The following is a 16,309-nucleotide window of genomic DNA, read 5'->3' on the forward strand; positions in this document are numbered from 1 at the left end:
ACCTACATATACTCTTTTTACAAACTTAGAAATAGGTTCCTACTTGCTTTCAGTGTGTACTCCCCACAAATATAGCAAAATATGTCAGGATGATTCAAGCAGCTCCATCTTGAAGTAGCCATAACCTCTACGGTGTTCAATCTACAAAAATGAAATTATGTGAGTGGGACTATATGCACACCTCTTATACAATCATAACTATTATACAGTTAAGCTACTTACCTTTTATGATCCAATGTTTTGGATGTAAAACTACAGTTGAAATATGTAAACACTCTCACTATATCTAACTTGCACGCAAAAACAAAAAACAGTAACAGAAGACAAAAGTTGAAAAATCCGTTATAATTTAAATCCATGTTTTAAACAGATCAGGTTGAGAAACCTTTGAAATACAAATTTATGTAGTCTAAGGACACTATGTTTACCATCTAAATTTTTTGCATATAATTATGTAATATACCGTATGTACTTGAATATGCACTTGAACCAAGGTAATCTTTTTTCCCCAAAAAAAGGAGGAAAAAAGGTTGACTTGAATATAAATGGGGGTTAATATTCAAGTGCAGTGCCTTGTTCTGTCCTGCCAGGCTCTGCACCCTGTTCCCCCTCCCTCCCTGCTCTGTCATGCTCTGCATCCAGCCGCCTCCATCCCTTCCCTGCCAGGTTCTTTACCCTGTCCCTCCTCCTGATGCCTTGCAGGCCTCCACCCTGCCTGTCGTAAGTCCTGGTGGTCCAGCTATGGGTCAGGACAGCAGGGATCCCTCCCGCCTCCTGTTCCGGCCGCTTCTAAGAATTTTTACTTCCTTCCTGTGTACCTTTAGAATCCCTTGTGGTCCAACGGTGAACTGCAGAGCTGCTAGCTGATAAACTTGAGACCCTCATTTTTTTGGCCCCAAAATCTCAGTTTATATTTGGGTATATACGGTAACAGAACAAAGGCAATTTTGTCATTTGAGCTTTACATTTTTATGCCAGTGTGCATTATAGGAAAGCAAGTAGACTAATAGTTGTGAAACAAAGGTCATTATACACAAAATAAAAAAAATGTGGGTAATTTAAATAGATAAATTTCCTATTTAAAAAAGAAAGCTTGTTATTACATCACAATTCTGCAGAAGAGTTCTTTTAAATAGCGGTAAAAAAAAGTAATAAATTCATCCATATCTAAGAAAGTAGAGCTGATGCAGTATATCCAATTCAATTTTCTGAATCAGTGCTCCAAATAACCCCAGAAACAGGTAAAAAAAAACACAAGGCATTTCTTTTTTTGGGCCTGTGTAATCAATGGATGGTTTCACCTCAGCTCTGCACAATTAATAGAGTAATAGAAAAATATATTTTTTTCTTATTTAGCAAATTCAAGTGACTTGGGTAAGAGATTACCTCTAGACTATGTCTGATACTTTGGTCACTTACCAGGGATATATGGATAAAATCTTCCTTATGAAGAGGGATGCACTCTGGGACGTGTTGGGATAGAGTTTGAAGATGTCATAGTGGCCTGACTGGATCTTATTCTCAGTCTCCAGAGGATCAAGTTCAGAGAAGGGAGACCGGCCGCTCAGCCTGTTAAGAGAAGGCAACACCCAGAGGCAAGTTAGTGAGTCAAAACAGAGTTATAGATTACTCATCCCTGAGTACCATGAGTCATACAAGATCATGCCCAGGCTATAGAGACATCTGTAAACCTCCAGTTTTGGTTCTACCCCATTGCATACAGAGACTTGTAGTCTTGCATTTATATGGAGAACGTTAAAAAGAGTCAGACCTACAGGTACCTATATGCAGTGCAGTAAATGCAAGGCTGGATGGACTACAGTATTCTAAACATCTGGAATCACTTAGCAGCCCAATTATATCATAAAAAAACAACATTGTTAGTTACACCCCTTGGAAGACATTCCCATCGCAAAACATGAAAAGCTGGATGCAAGCAATTTGGACATTGTATTAAAGTACCTCATAGTGGATAAAGTACCTCATGAAAGTCTCCTGAGGAAATCAGAAAGTCATGGATTGGAGGTAATGCTCTATGAGTGGATTAAGAACTGGTTAAAAGATAGAAAAGAGTAGGGTTAAATGGGTAGTATTCTGAATGAAAAAGGGTAAATAGCGGAGTTCCCCAAGAGTCTGCTTGCCTTGGACCACTGTTTTTTTAACATATTTATCAATGATTTCTTGAGGCTAGAGTAGCAGACTTGGAGGAGCTAAGGGAGACAGAGAGGTACATAGAGGAGATCTACAAGGATGTTGTAGAAAAGTCCCACCTCCAGTCTGGCTGCCTCGGAGGAGGGAGGTCTTCTTAAAGGAGAGCATTACCCTGGTGAAATAAGAGGCAATCCGGTAACCAGGACTTGCCCCCCAGGGGATGCAATATCCTCTCGTACTGAGGGTGTTTCCTCATGGGCTTCTGCCCAAGAAGAAAGGGTTAGGACAGATGTTATAGTGGTAGATTTGATCATTAGGCATAGATAGCTGGATGAATTCAAGAGAGCCTGAGATAGGCACGTGGGATCTCTCAGAGAGAGAAAGAGATAATGGTTACTGCAGATGGGCAGACTAGATGAGCCATTTGGCCTTTATCTGTCATCATGTTTCTATGTTTCTAGATGAGCCATTTGGCCTTTATCTGCCGTCATGTTTCTATGGATGGCTGGTGGACATGAGGATCGCTTGGTCACTTGCCTGCCTGATGCGACCTCACATTACCTAGATAAAGGTTTAGACAGTGCTGGGGAGGAACCTGCTGTCTTGGTACAGGTGGGTACCAATAACATAGGAAAATGTGGTAGGGAGGTTCTGGTAGCCAAATTTAGGTTCGTAGGTAGGAAGTTAAAATCCAGAACCTCCAGGGTACAGTTCTCTCTTTATTGCAGAGCGAACAAGTCATGTTTTTTGAACCTCGTTCATTTTTGCGCCTTGCCTTCCCGCTTCACAAACTGTTCGATATTTCTTTTCTTCCTACTGTTTTTTTTTAAAAAGGAGAAATTTTGTTTTTCTCACCCTTTTTTCCTCATGGGCTTTGCCCTTCAAGGTGTTCATGTTTTTTCTTCAGCCACTGAGTTTAATTTGGCTGACATGGTCTTTCCATCCATGTCTAGGCCATTAATGGGCTTAAAAAAGTGCTACAGGTGCCAAAGGTCGATATCTATCACCGACCTGCATAGTTGGTGCTTGCAGTGGCTTGGCCCTAAACACCAGGTCGAGTCCTGTGCTTGGTGTTCTACTTTGCAGAAGCGCTCCATTAAAAGCCATAAACATCAACAAGAAAAATTGTTTGGGATCATCATGGGCATCAACAAAACCTCAGAACCATTGGCATTAAAAACATCGACATCAGCATTGGTATTAGGTGATTTTGCACCGTCAGGTAAGCCAGCTAAGAAGCCGCCAGCTTCCCAAACAGTGTCGCAGGTCATTATTGCATCGAACCCCTAGGTGCCGAACAAGTAGCGACATTCCCTCTTACGGCTTGCCTCTCCATCGAGGTATGCATCCTCATCAAGGTCATCCTCTCCGAGGCAAGCTGCTACACCGTTGGTACCGGCAGACAGGCCACAGGTACCGGTGCTTTCCTTCTGTGAAAAGCTCAATCAGTTTTTCTCAAGGAAGTTGGGTGATCTCTTCAAGCTACATACACCAGCATCGACTCCCTCGGTACCAACCCAGCCTAAGTAGATGGCCACCAGCTCCTGTGGTACCACAATTGGCTCTCATCTACAATATCGACATGGATATTCATCCAGTAACCATTGTTCTTCTCGACGCCTCGACATGGATCATCTCATCGAAGGTCAAGTTCTTCCATCAGTGCATTGATCCATTTCATCGAGACATCGATGCTCCTCTTCTTCCTCTCGATGTTCCAAGTCCAGAAAGCACCGTACTTCTAAGAGAAAGAGCTTTACATCGTACCTCTTCTTCTGCTTCAGATCGGTACCGAAGTTGCCGTAAGCATCGATTCTCTCAACGCTCACCATCACCAAAGATTCTTTATGACTCTGACTTACAGATGGGGACTATTCTGCTTTTGCAATGGAGGCGTATGATACTCTTTCGGAGAAGTCTCCTCAGAAATCTCCATCAATCTCCTCCTGAAAGGATTTCTTTCACTAAATTCATTAGGTAATTGGGCAAAGGACTACCTGAAACTAGAAGCCGACTCTGCCCATAGTGCTGAATATCTTGAGGCTTTGGATTATGATGTGCCTCCTAAGGAACTTCTCAAAGTACCATTGCATGGTATTGTTAAAGAGACTCTTCACAAGAATTGGGAAACGCCCTTGACCATTACAATGGCTCCCAGAAAACCTGATTCTCTCTATGAAATAATTTCTTCCCCAGGTTTTGATAAACCACAACTTCAACACCAATCAATAGTTTTGGAGTCAACTTTTAAAAAATGTTTTCCATCAAAAGTCTATATTTCAGTGCCACCGGGGTGTGAAGGATGCACTATGGACAAATTTGGACATCAAAATTCCATGTTGGCGAACATGGTCCTTAATTTCAATTTCTATATATCCTGCTATGTAAAGTACCTTTTTAAGAAATTGCCTTCTTTTGATAAGTATATTCCTTCTCAACATCTCCAGGAATTTCGTACTATCTTTCATACACTCTCCCTTGCTAGAAGATATATAGCAAGATCTGCTTCTGATGCCTTTGAGTTATCATCCAGAGCTTCAGGTACTGTATGTCAGTGACGATGAGAAGTCTCGCAGGGTTGAGAGTCTCAGATATGGGCATCAATCTTCAATACAGAATAGTTAATATTCCCTGTTTGGGAGATGAGCTCTTCGGGGACTCTATTGAAAATGCTACACAAAAGCTCACTGACCATGAAAAGAGTTGGTACACTTCTGTTAAAACCAAGTCTAAACCTCCTTCAGCTTCTCAGTCGTTTAAGCCTTCTTCCTCATATCAGAGGCGTTATTCAACAAAGCATCTTGTATTCATCAGCAGAAGAAGCAAAAGCAAGAGTGTCTGCAAAAGTCTCAACCAGCAGCTCCTCAGAAACCTGCAGTCTTTTTGACAGACTCATGGAGAACAAAGCCGCTGTTTCCCCTTCTCAGCTAATTGGAGGTCGGCTCTAGTTATATTATCCACATTGGGAAGTTTAGTATCTCACGGGCCGCATCGAGGCGGATGAAGATATCTTCTTTTTCAAGGGTCCCACGGCAACAAGAGGGCATCCGTGGAAAATCAGGGGCGGGAAACTACGAGGTGACACCAGGAAATTCTTTTTCACTGAAAGGGTGGTTGATCGCTGGAATAGTCTTCTACTGCAGGTGATTGAGGCCAGCAGCGTGCCTGATTTTAAGGCCAAATGGGATCGACACATGGGATCTATTCACAGGGCAAAGGTAGGGGAGGGTCATTAGGGTGGGCAGACTGGATAGGCCGTGGCCCTTATCTGCCGTCTATTTCTATGTTTCTATGTTTCTATTTAAAATTTCTTATACCGCATATTCAAACCTTCTAGGCGGTGTACAAAAATGTTAAAAACCATCTAATAACTAAAATACAGTTTAAAAACACGCAACAGCACTAGGGAAAATACCAACTTTTAAAAGACTAAAAAAAAAAATAAAAAAAATTTACAAACAGAGACAAAAGGGAAAGAAAGGCTAGAACTACAATATGTAAAGGGAAAGAAAACATGTAAGGGAAAAAAACAATAGGGAAGGGAGCAGGTAGCAAGGATCATTGTAGGTACTAGGTTGTCCTTAAAATGACAGTTAGGTTTCAAAAGCGTCAAGGAAGAGAAATGTCTTTAATTTTGACTTAAAATCTGTTAGTGTAAGTTTTTCCGCACAGGTAGTTTGGGATACTGTTCCAAAGAGAGGGGGTGTTAACTGAAAAAATTGTAGACCTTATTGTATTTATATGATTTCAGAGATGGGATCGTGAGAAGGTTTTGAGATGTAGATTGTAAAGTCCTTGTAAAGTTGTAAGGGATAAGTAGGTTATTAATGAATTCTGGCTGGTTATTTTCTCTGGTTTTAAATGTTAATAAAATAATTTTAGGGAGAGGCAGGTTGTTTCGGGTGTTACCATCTTGGTGGACTTTGAGTGTGCCCTGGACTGCAGCGCTTCCTTACCATCTTGGAGCTGGAGAGTCGGAGCCAGGTTTCAGTCGGGCACCCGCGGAGACAGAGGCACTGACGTCACGCGGGTCCTTCTTCCTGCGGGGCTAAAAGGACGCCGCGACTGCAGGAGACCGGAGAGGCAGGTTGTTTCTGGTGTTACCATCTTGGTAGACTTTGAGTGTGCCCTGGACTGCAGCGCTTCCTTACCATCTTGGAGCTGGAGAGTCGGAGCCAGGTTTCAGTCGGGCACCCGCGGAGACAGAGGCACTGACGTCACGCGGGTCCTTCTTCCTGCGGGGCTAAAAGGACTCCGCGACTGCAGGAGACCGGAGGGTGTTACCATCTTGGTGGACTTTGAGTGTGCCCTGGACTGCAGCGCTTCCTTACCATCTTGGAGCTGGAGAGTCGGAGCCAGGTTTCAGTCGGGCACCCGCGGAGACAGAGGCACTGACGTCACGCGGGTCCTTCTTCCTGCGGGGCTAAAAGGACGCCGCGACTGCAGGAGACCGGAGAGGCAGGTTGTTTCGGGTGTTACCATCTTGGTGGACTTTGAGTGTGCCCTGGACTGCAGCGCTTCCTTACCATCTTGGAGCTGGAGAGTCGGAGCCAGGTTTCAGTCGGGCACCCGCGGAGACAGAGGCACTGACGTCACGCGGGTCCTTCTTCCTGCGGGGCTAAAAGGATGCCGCGACTGCAGGAGACCGGAGAGGCAGGTTGTTTCGGGTGTTACCATCTTGGTGGACTTTGAGTGTGCCCTGGACTGCAGCGCTTCCTTACCATCTTGGAGCTGGAGAGTCGGAGCCAGGTTTCAGTCGGGCACCCGCGGAGACAGAGGCACTGACGTCACGCGGGTCCTTCTTCCTGCGGGGCTAAAAGGACGCCGCGACTGCAGGAGACCGGAGAGGCAGGTTGTTTCGGGTGTTACCATCTTGGTGGACTTTGAGTGTGCCCTGGACTGCAGCGCTTCCTTACCATCTTGGAGCTGGAGAGTCGGAGCCAGGTTTCAGTCGGGCACCCGCGGAGACAGAGGCACTGACGTCACGCGGGTCCTTCTTCCTGCGGGGCTAAAAGGACGCCGCGACTGCAGGAGACCGGAGAGGCAGGTTGTTTCGGGTGTTACCATCTTGGTGGACTTTGAGTGTGCCCTGGACTGCAGCGCTTCCTTACCATCTTGGAGCTGGAGAGTCGGAGCCAGGTTTCAGTCGGGCACCCGCGGAGACAGAGGCACTGACGTCACGCGGGTCCTTCTTCCTGCGGGGCTAAAAGGACACCGCGACTGCAGGAGACCGGAGAGGCAGGTTGTTTCGGGTGTTACCATCTTGGTGGACTTTGAGTGTGCCCTGGACTGCAGCGCTTCCTTACCATCTTGGAGCTGGAGAGTCGGAGCAAGGTTTCAGTCGGGCACCCGCGGAGACAGAGGCACTGACGTCACGCGGGTCCTTCTTCCTGCGGGGCTAAAAGGACGCCGCGACTGCAGGAGACCGGAGAGGCAGGTTGTTTCGGGTGTTACCATCTTGGTGGACTTTGAGTGTGCCCTGGACTGCAGCGCTTCCTTACCATCTTGGAGCTGGAGAGTCGGAGCCAGGTTTCAGTCGGGCACCCGCGGAGACAGAGGCACTGACGTCACGCGGGTCCTTCTTCCTGCGGGGCTAAAAGGACGCCGCGACTGCAGGAGACCGGAGAGGCAGGTTGTTTCGGGTGTTACCATCTTGGTGGACTTTGAGTGTGCCCTGGACTGCAGCGCTTCCTTACCATCTTGGAGCTGGAGAGTCGGAGCAAGGTTTCAGTCGGGCACCCGCGGAGACAGAGGCACTGACGTCACGCGGGTCCTTCTTCCTGCGGGGCTAAAAGGACGCCGCGACTGCAGGAGACCGGAGAGGCAGGTTGTTTCGGGTGTTACCATCTTGGTGGACTTTGAGTGTGCCCTGGACTGCAGCGCTTCCTTACCATCTTGGAGCTGGAGAGTCGGAGCCAGGTTTCAGTCGGGCACCCGCGGAGACAGAGGCACTGACGTCACGCGGGTCCTTCTTCCTGCGGGGCTAAAAGGACGCCGCGACTGCAGGAGACCGGAGAGGCAGGTTGTTTCGGGTGTTACCATCTTGGTGGACTTTGAGTGTGCCCTGGACTGCAGCGCTTCCTTACCATCTTGGAGCTGGAGAGTCGGAGCCAGGTTTCAGTCGGGCACCCGCGGAGACAGAGGCACTGACGTCACGCGGGTCCTTCTTCCTGCGGGGCTAAAAGGACGCCGCGACTGCAGGAGACCGGAGAGGCAGGTTGTTTCGGGTGTTACCATCTTGGTGGACTTTGAGTGTGCCCTGGACTGCAGCGCTTCCTTACCATCTTGGAGCTGGAGAGTCGGAGCCAGGTTTCAGTCGGGCACCCGCGGAGACAGAGGCACTGACGTCACGCGGGTCCTTCTTCCTGCGGGGCTAAAAGGACGCCGCGACTGCAGGAGACCGGAGAGGCAGGTTGTTTCGGGTGTTACCATCTTGGTGGACTTTGAGTGTGCCCTGGACTGCAGTGCTTCCTTACCATCTTGGAGCTGGAGAGTCGGAGCCAGGTTTCAGTCGGGCACCCGCGGAGACAGAGGCACTGACGTCACGCGGGTCCTTCTTCCTGCGGGGCTAAAAGGACGCCGCGACTGCGGCGTGCGGCCGCAGGGCGCGGCCGCAGGGCGTGGCCAAAGGGGCGTGCCCTAAGGGGCACGTTTGCCCCTTGGGAGCCCCTTGGAGACACTGGGAGGAACGGGGGGAACTGTATGTATTAATATTTACCGTTATGGGGAAAAGGAAAGGTAAAGCAAAGGTGTCCACACCGATATTATTAGGTCCCATTGATAGGCACTTTATTCCAACCAGTACCTTAGGCCACAGTCAGGGAGCGGATTCGCTATCGGGGGCATCCCTTAGCCCCCCAGGTAGAACTCCTCCCCCCCCACCGAATTATCCTGATGTTCTGGAACCTAAGATAGGCTCCAGTAGTCAGTCGGGAGATTCCTCTGGGCAGGTGGGATCACCTTCATTAGTTTATGGAGTGATGCCCAAAGCCTTATCCTTTCAAGGTGAGGCTTTGTTTGCCAGAGAGCCTCCGACTGAACCTCAGGAAGTTACTTTGAAAGATCTTTGGCAAATAAATACTCGTATGGAGGGGTTATTAAAATCTGTGGTTCAACAAAATGAAAAATTTTCGCAAGAGGTGATTGAAAAGTTTGCAAACGTTGATTCAAACTTAAAAATTATGGAAAAATCGATTAGAACAACTGAGTCTCAGGTGGTTACATTACAGGCAGTTTCTACAACAGCTGTTAAGGATTTTCATATCACTCATATGAAATTTGAGAAAATGGAGAACTTGTACAGAGCAAAAAATCTGCGTCTAGTTAATTTCCCCAAAACACATTTATTATCTCCAGAAATATTGGTTAAAAAATATTTTAAGGAAATTTTGGGGATGACGGACGTAGAAAATTTGCCTTTGACAAATTTGTATTATATCCCTCAGAGGAAAAAAGTTCCCATAGAATCAGGTATAGATCAGTTGGAACAAATTGATTTCGATTTAACTGGATTTTTAGAAGACTCACAGGATATAATCCAAACTAGATCTACACTTCTTATAACTTGTTCTAGAGAGATAGATAAATCCTTGATAATGAAAGCTTATTTTCAGAATAAGCAGACTAAGTTTTGCGGAGATAACGTATTGATTTTTCCAGATGTGGCCCAGGCAACACAATTGAGAAGAAAATCATTTTTGGCTTTGAAATCTAGGGTGTTGGCTTTGGGAGCCACATTTTATTTAAAATTTCCTTGTAAATGCTTGATTAAATTTAAGGAAAATGATTATGTTTATTGGGACTCAACTCAATTAGAACAATTTTTGCAACATCAAGAATCCATTAGTATTTCCTCTGCTACCACATAATTAATTGTTTGGAGTTTTGAATTTCTAAACACTAATATGTTTGGTCTATATGATCATGTTTATGTGACTTTTTTCTAGAATATATAGTACTTGCCCTCCCATAGTTATGAGGACTAGAGGAATTTATGTGATAGCTTTATGATTGATGTATTAATATTATTTATGTTCCTTACCTTACTATTATGTATATGTAATAATGGTATAAAACTCGAATAAATAAAAAAAAAAAAAAAAATAATAATAATTTTATAGGTGATTTTGTGTTGTATTGGCAACCAGTGAGCATTATGTAAAAGAGGGGTGACATGGTCATATTTTTTTGCATTAAATAAAATTTTTACTGCAGTTTTTTTACTAATTGGAGTCTTCTTATTTCCTTTTTTGTTGTGCCTTTGAAGAGGGCATTACAATAATCGATACATGAAATCACAAAAGAGTGGATCAAAATGTTCAGGGAAACGGGCTCTTAACAATTTAGATAAAGATCTTATCATGCGCAATCGATAAAAGCAACGATGAACTACTATGCTGATATGTAAATGATATGTGAATTTACTATTAAATGTGACTCCTAGTAACTTTAATGAAGATACCACTTTGATAAGTTGAGTTTTGAGCTTAAGGGAAGTTTGAAGGGAGAGTCCATCTTTGATGGGAAAAATCATTAGTTTGGACTTATCGATGTTCAAAGAGAGCATATGTGAGTCAAGCCAAACATTAATTTTTTTCTAGCTTTTGATTAATGAGAATTATTTTGTTTGCATTATTTAAATCAATCAGATGAACTAGTTGAACATTGTCTGCATAAGCGAATGTTGTGAAACCGATAGATTGTCCTAAAGTTAGAAGAGGGGCTAGGAAAATATTGAATAGTAAGGGAGACAAAACTCGAGCCTTGTGGGATTCCATATTCTGTTGTTATGGAATCTGATAACAACAAATCTCTGGGTTCTAAAGGTCATTTGAGGGGGATAATCTCCATTTCCTCACTATTCCTCCAGATCATCCTCCAAGAGAGTCCTTTTTCGACCCTCAGCAGACATCCCTTCTTCTTCAGTAGATAATTTTTACTTCTTCTGAATGCATTTAGAAAAGTTTCCACCTGTTCAGAGAAATCGGGGGTTTTACTCCTGGTACTTTCTCATTCCGAACAAGACAGGAGGTCTATGTCCAATTTTAGACCTCAGGGGCCCTGAACAAGTTTCTGGTAAAGGAAAAGTTTTGCATATTATCCTTGGTAATGTTATATCCCCTCTTAGATCAAAACGATTGGTTATGTTCTCTGGATCTAAAAGAAGCTTATATACACATTCCAATTCATCCTGCCCACAGGAAATTCCTCAGATTTCATGGTAGCAAAGCAACACTTTCAATACAAGGTTCTGCCATTCGGCCTCGCATCCTCACCCAGAGTGTTCACCAAGTGGCTGCGGCTCTGCAGACTCAATGTTTTCAAGTTTCTCCTTATCTCGATGATTGGCTCATAAAAGATACCACTCCTCAAGGTGTGTGGACAGCAACACGATCGACAATTCTCTTGCTTCAACAGTTGTAGTTTGAAATCAATTTTCCCAAATCTCAAATTCAACCCTCAACCTCTGCAGTTTATTGGAGCTCTCCTCGACACCATTGATCTCAGAACGTTTCTTCCCCAGGACACCTCCTGCTCGACACCATTCATCTCAGAGCATTTCTTCCCCAAGAAAATTTGATTCAGCTTTGCATTCAGATTTATCGCCTTCCAGCAATCTCAGCCAGCCAGATGATGGTGCTTCTGGGCCACATGGCCTCCACGGTTCACGTTATCCCCTTTGCGAGACTTCAACTCAGGACACCTCAATGGTCTCTCGCCTCTCAATGGTCTTAAGCTCTCGACCCACTCTCTCAGCAGATTACAGTCACATTTTCATTTCGTCAATCTCTGCAGTGGTGGATGAACTCTTCCAATCTTTCCAGAGGGTGGTTGTTTCAAACCCTTCTGCATCAGAAAGTCTTAACCACAATCCTTCCGCAAACACTTGAAAACTTGGCTCTTTTCAAAAATCTAATCACCTCCCATTCTCTAGTACCCTGTCCCTCTCTATCTTCTCAGTCCCTCTCCTATATCCCTTCATTGTAGTTCCTTTCCTCTTAACTTCTGTAAACCGTGCCGAGCTCTGCGCTTGCGGAGATGGCGCGGTATACAAACCTAAGGTTTAGTTTAGTTTAGTTTAGACTCGTCAAACTATGCTTGGGGAGCTCATCTAGACGGTCTTCACACAGAAGGTCGCTGGTCGGCTCAGGAGCAGACTCTTCACATAAATATCTTGGAGAACAGGGCTATATGCAGTGCTCTCAAGACTTTTCAACATATTATAAACAACCAAGTCCTCCTAGTGATGGGCTGGGTCAAGAACTGGTTGAGTGAAGGCGACAGAGGAAAGTGATGTTACCAGTGGTGTGCCTCAAGGTTCTATTCTTGGGCCTTTCCTTTTTAACATTTTTATAAACGATATTACTGAAGGGCTATCAGGTAAGATTTGCCGCTTTGTGGGTGATACCAAAATCGGCATTAGAGTAGACGCGCCGGATGGTGTGAATAACATGAAGAAAGACCTGTCAAAGCTTGAAGAATGGTCTGAAAGTTGGCAGCTAAAATTTAATGCTAAAATTGCAAGGTCATTCATTTGGCCTGGAAAAACCAGAGGGAACAGTACAGTTTAGGGGGTAGAGGAATTTATATGCATGATAGAAGAGCAGGACTTGGGTGTGATTGTATGTGATGACTTTAAGGTGGCCAAACAGGTTGAAAAGGTGACAGCGAAATCTAGAAGGATGTTAGGTTGCATAGGGAGAGGTATGGCCAGTAGGAAAAAGGAGGTTTTGATGCCTTTGTATAAAACTCTGGTAAACTAAACTAAACTAAATCTTAAGTTTGTATACCGCATCATCTCCACACTTGTAGAGCTCGACACGGTTTACAGGAAATGGTATAGAGAAGGAACTCCAATGACGGTTACAGGACAGTATAAAGAAAGTTTAGAGGGACTTAGTATAACAAAGAGGAGTAAATATTACATTTTTGAGAATAGCCAAGTTTTTAAATGTTTTCGGAAAAGTTGGAGGGCACCCAGATTCCGAAGTGGGGTAGAAAGGTTATTCCAGAGCTCTGTGATTCTGAAGGAGAGGGATGTCCCTAGTTTTCCTGGATGGAATATGCCTTTTAATGGGAGGAGACCTCATTTAGAATATTGTATACAATACTGGAGGCCACACCTTCAAAAAGATATAAAAAGGATTGGCTTGGTGCAAAGGAAGGCTACTAAAATGGTCTTCATCATAAGGGAAATGGGGATTGATTTAAAGATCTCAATATGTATACTTTGGAGGAAAGGCGGGAGAGGGGAGATATAATAGAGATGTTTAAATGCCTACATAATGTAAATGTCCATGAGTCGAGTCTCTTTCATTTGAAAAGAAACTCTACAATGAGAGGGCATAGGATGAAGTAAAGAGGTGATTGGCTATGGAGTAATCTAAGGAAATACTTTTTTACAGAAAGGGTGATAGATGCATGGAACAATCTCCCAGAAGAGATGGTGGAGACAGAGACTGTGTCTGAATTCAGAAGGGCCTGGGATAGGCACGTGGGATCTCTTGGAGAGAGAAAGAGATAATGGTTACTGCGGATGAGCAGACTAGATGGGCCATTTGGACTTTATCTGCCATCATGTTTCTATGTTAGTTTGTACGGACAATCAGGTGGCAATGTATTATATAAACAAACAAGGAGGAACAGGTTCTCTCCTCCTTTGTCAAGAAACTCAATGGATTTGGCAATGGACAATTACTTGCAACATATTTCTCAAAGCGATTTACATTCACGGAGAAAAGAATTCTCTCGCAGACAAGCTCAGTGGGTTTCTCCAGTCACACGAATGGACACTCATCTCAAGTCATGCATCAGATATTCTCTCTCTGGGGGACACATCAGATAGACCTGTTTGCGTCTCCTCTCAATCATAAACTGACTCAATTTTGCTCCAGACAGTACTCCTCCTGGCGTCTGGAAGCAGATGCTTTCCTCCTGGATTGGACGCACAAGTTCCTCTATGTGTTTCTACCAATTCCTCTCATCCTCAAGATGCTAGTCAAGCTCAAATGGAACTCAGCCACCATGATTCTCATAGCTCCTCGGTGGCCCAGACAACCCTGGTTCTCACTTCTACTTCAGCTCACTGTCAAGGATCCAGTACCCCTGCAAATTTTTCCTTCTCTTCTCACACAGTCAAGGATCTCTTCTCCATCCCAATCTTCAGTCTTTGCACCTGACAGCTTGATATCTTTCGGGATAATAGCAGCTGACAGTCATCTTTCAGATCCTGTCATACTTAGAAGCATCAAGAAAACTGTCTACACAGAATGCTACCAACAGAAATGGACACGGTTTTCAACTGTGTACTCTTCATCATCATGGATGCTGCTTCCATCTCTATACCTTCAGTATTTGATTACCTTCTACATTTATCCAACACAGGCCTTAAGATTACTTCTATTAGAGTTCAACTCAGTAGTATCAATGCTTTCCACAGACCAGTCGAGGGAAAACTTCTCACTGCTCGTAGGCAGATTTATGAAGGGAATTTTCAATGTCAAGCCATCTCTTAAACCGCCTCTAGTGGTTTGAGTTCTTAATGTAGTTCTTGCTAAACTTATGAAGCCTCCTTTTGAACCAATGTCTTCGGCTAATCTTAAATATCTCACTTGGAAAGTGTTTTTTCTTATCTCCCTTACATCTGCTTATCAAATGAGTGAGCTTCAAGTGTTGGTGGCGGACCCACCTTTTATAGTGTTCCACCATGAGAAAGTAGTATTTTGTACACATCCAACGTTTCTTCCAAAAGTAGTCACTGAATTTCATCTCAATCAGTCTATTGTGCTAACGGGTGGTTTTTTTCCCGAAGCCTCATTCATCCTGGAGAAGCGGCTCTTCATACGTTGGACTGCAAACGAGCCTTGACTTACTACTTGCAAAGGACTCAGTCGCAAAGAACATCTCCTCAATTGTTCGTCTCTTTTGATCCTAACAAATTGGGCCAAATGGTATCTAAAAGAACTATTTAATCATGGTTGCCAGTTTGTATCGCCTTCTGTTATGCTCAGCTGGACTGCAACTGGAGAGTCACATCACAGCGTACAAAGTAGCTTTTCTTTGTTCCACTCCTATTGGTGAGGTCTGTAAAGCTGCTACTTGGTCCCGAGTTCATACATTCACATCTCACTACTGTCTGGAATCTTATTTTAGACGGGACGGTCAGTTCAGCCAAGCAGTATTACAAAATTAATTTTCCTAATAGCCAACACTCCCTCCATTCCATTCTAGTAAGCTAGGGAGTCCCACATGTGAGAATATGCTGCCTGCTTGTCCTGGGATAAAGCCCAGTTACTTACCATAACAGGTGTTATCCAGGGACAACAGGCAGATAATTCTCACAACCCACCCACCTCCCCTGGTTGGCTTCTTAGCTTGATTATGGAATTGAGGAGCGGTGAGCCTGCGTCGGGCGGGAAGGCACTTGTGCAAGCACTGTGCGTGTAGTTTGTGAACTTTCTTAAGTTCTTAAAGTGGCGATACACTTTTAAAGCTGTCCGTACCAGAGCTCCGTGGATGACATCACTCACATATGAGAATATCTGTCTGCTGTCCCTGGATAACACCTGTTACGGTAAGTAACTGCTTTTACGTCCCCCCCCCCCCCCCCCCCAAACACAGACTGCCTCAATTCTGTTCCATCATTGTCTGGAGGCAGGTGCTTTTCTTCTGAATTTGGGAGGGACAAGTTCCTCTATTTGTTTCCTCCAGTTCCTCTCATATTTAAAATGCTGATCCTGCTCACTCAAGAATCAGCCACCATGGTCCTTGTAGCTCCTTGGTGGCCCAGACAACCATGGTTCTCCTTTCTACTTCAGCTCACAGTCAAAGATCCAATAACCATGCAGATCTTTCTGCTTCTTCTCATTCAGATTGCTACCTTTCAGCTTGACCTCAACAGTCATTTTAGCTGCATCCAGAAAACCTTCCATGCGGCAGTGCTACCAACAGAAGTGGATATGGTTATCAGCATGGTGTGATCTTCAGCATCTTGATGCTTCATCCTCCTCCATATCTTTAGTGTTGGAATTTCTTCTTCACTTATCCAAGTTTCCAAGTTTTATTAAAAATTTGATAAAATGCTTATATAATTTCTAAGCGATTTACATTAAAAATTATATTTACAAAGAAGACATATAAACAATACTAATATTAATAC

At 44.3% G+C, this 16,309-nt stretch overlaps 1 protein-coding gene across 4 annotated transcripts in view; it reads right to left on the reverse strand.

The window, feature by feature from the left end:
• Positions 1 to 16,309, reverse strand: part of SPEG (striated muscle enriched protein kinase) — a 543,710-nt gene that overhangs the window by 18,207 nt on the left and 509,194 nt on the right. For all 4 annotated transcript variants that reach the window (XM_033947131.1, XM_033947130.1, XM_033947129.1 and 1 more), the window contains one exon: positions 1,420 to 1,569. In XM_033947131.1, coding sequence (XP_033803022.1) covers positions 1,420 to 1,569 — 150 coding nt within the window. The remainder of the gene's footprint in view (positions 1 to 1,419; positions 1,570 to 16,309) is intronic.

The sequence above is a fragment of the Geotrypetes seraphini genome, chromosome 5 (assembly GCF_902459505.1).
Source record: "Geotrypetes seraphini chromosome 5, aGeoSer1.1, whole genome shotgun sequence".
NCBI lineage: Eukaryota > Metazoa > Chordata > Amphibia > Gymnophiona > Dermophiidae > Geotrypetes > Geotrypetes seraphini.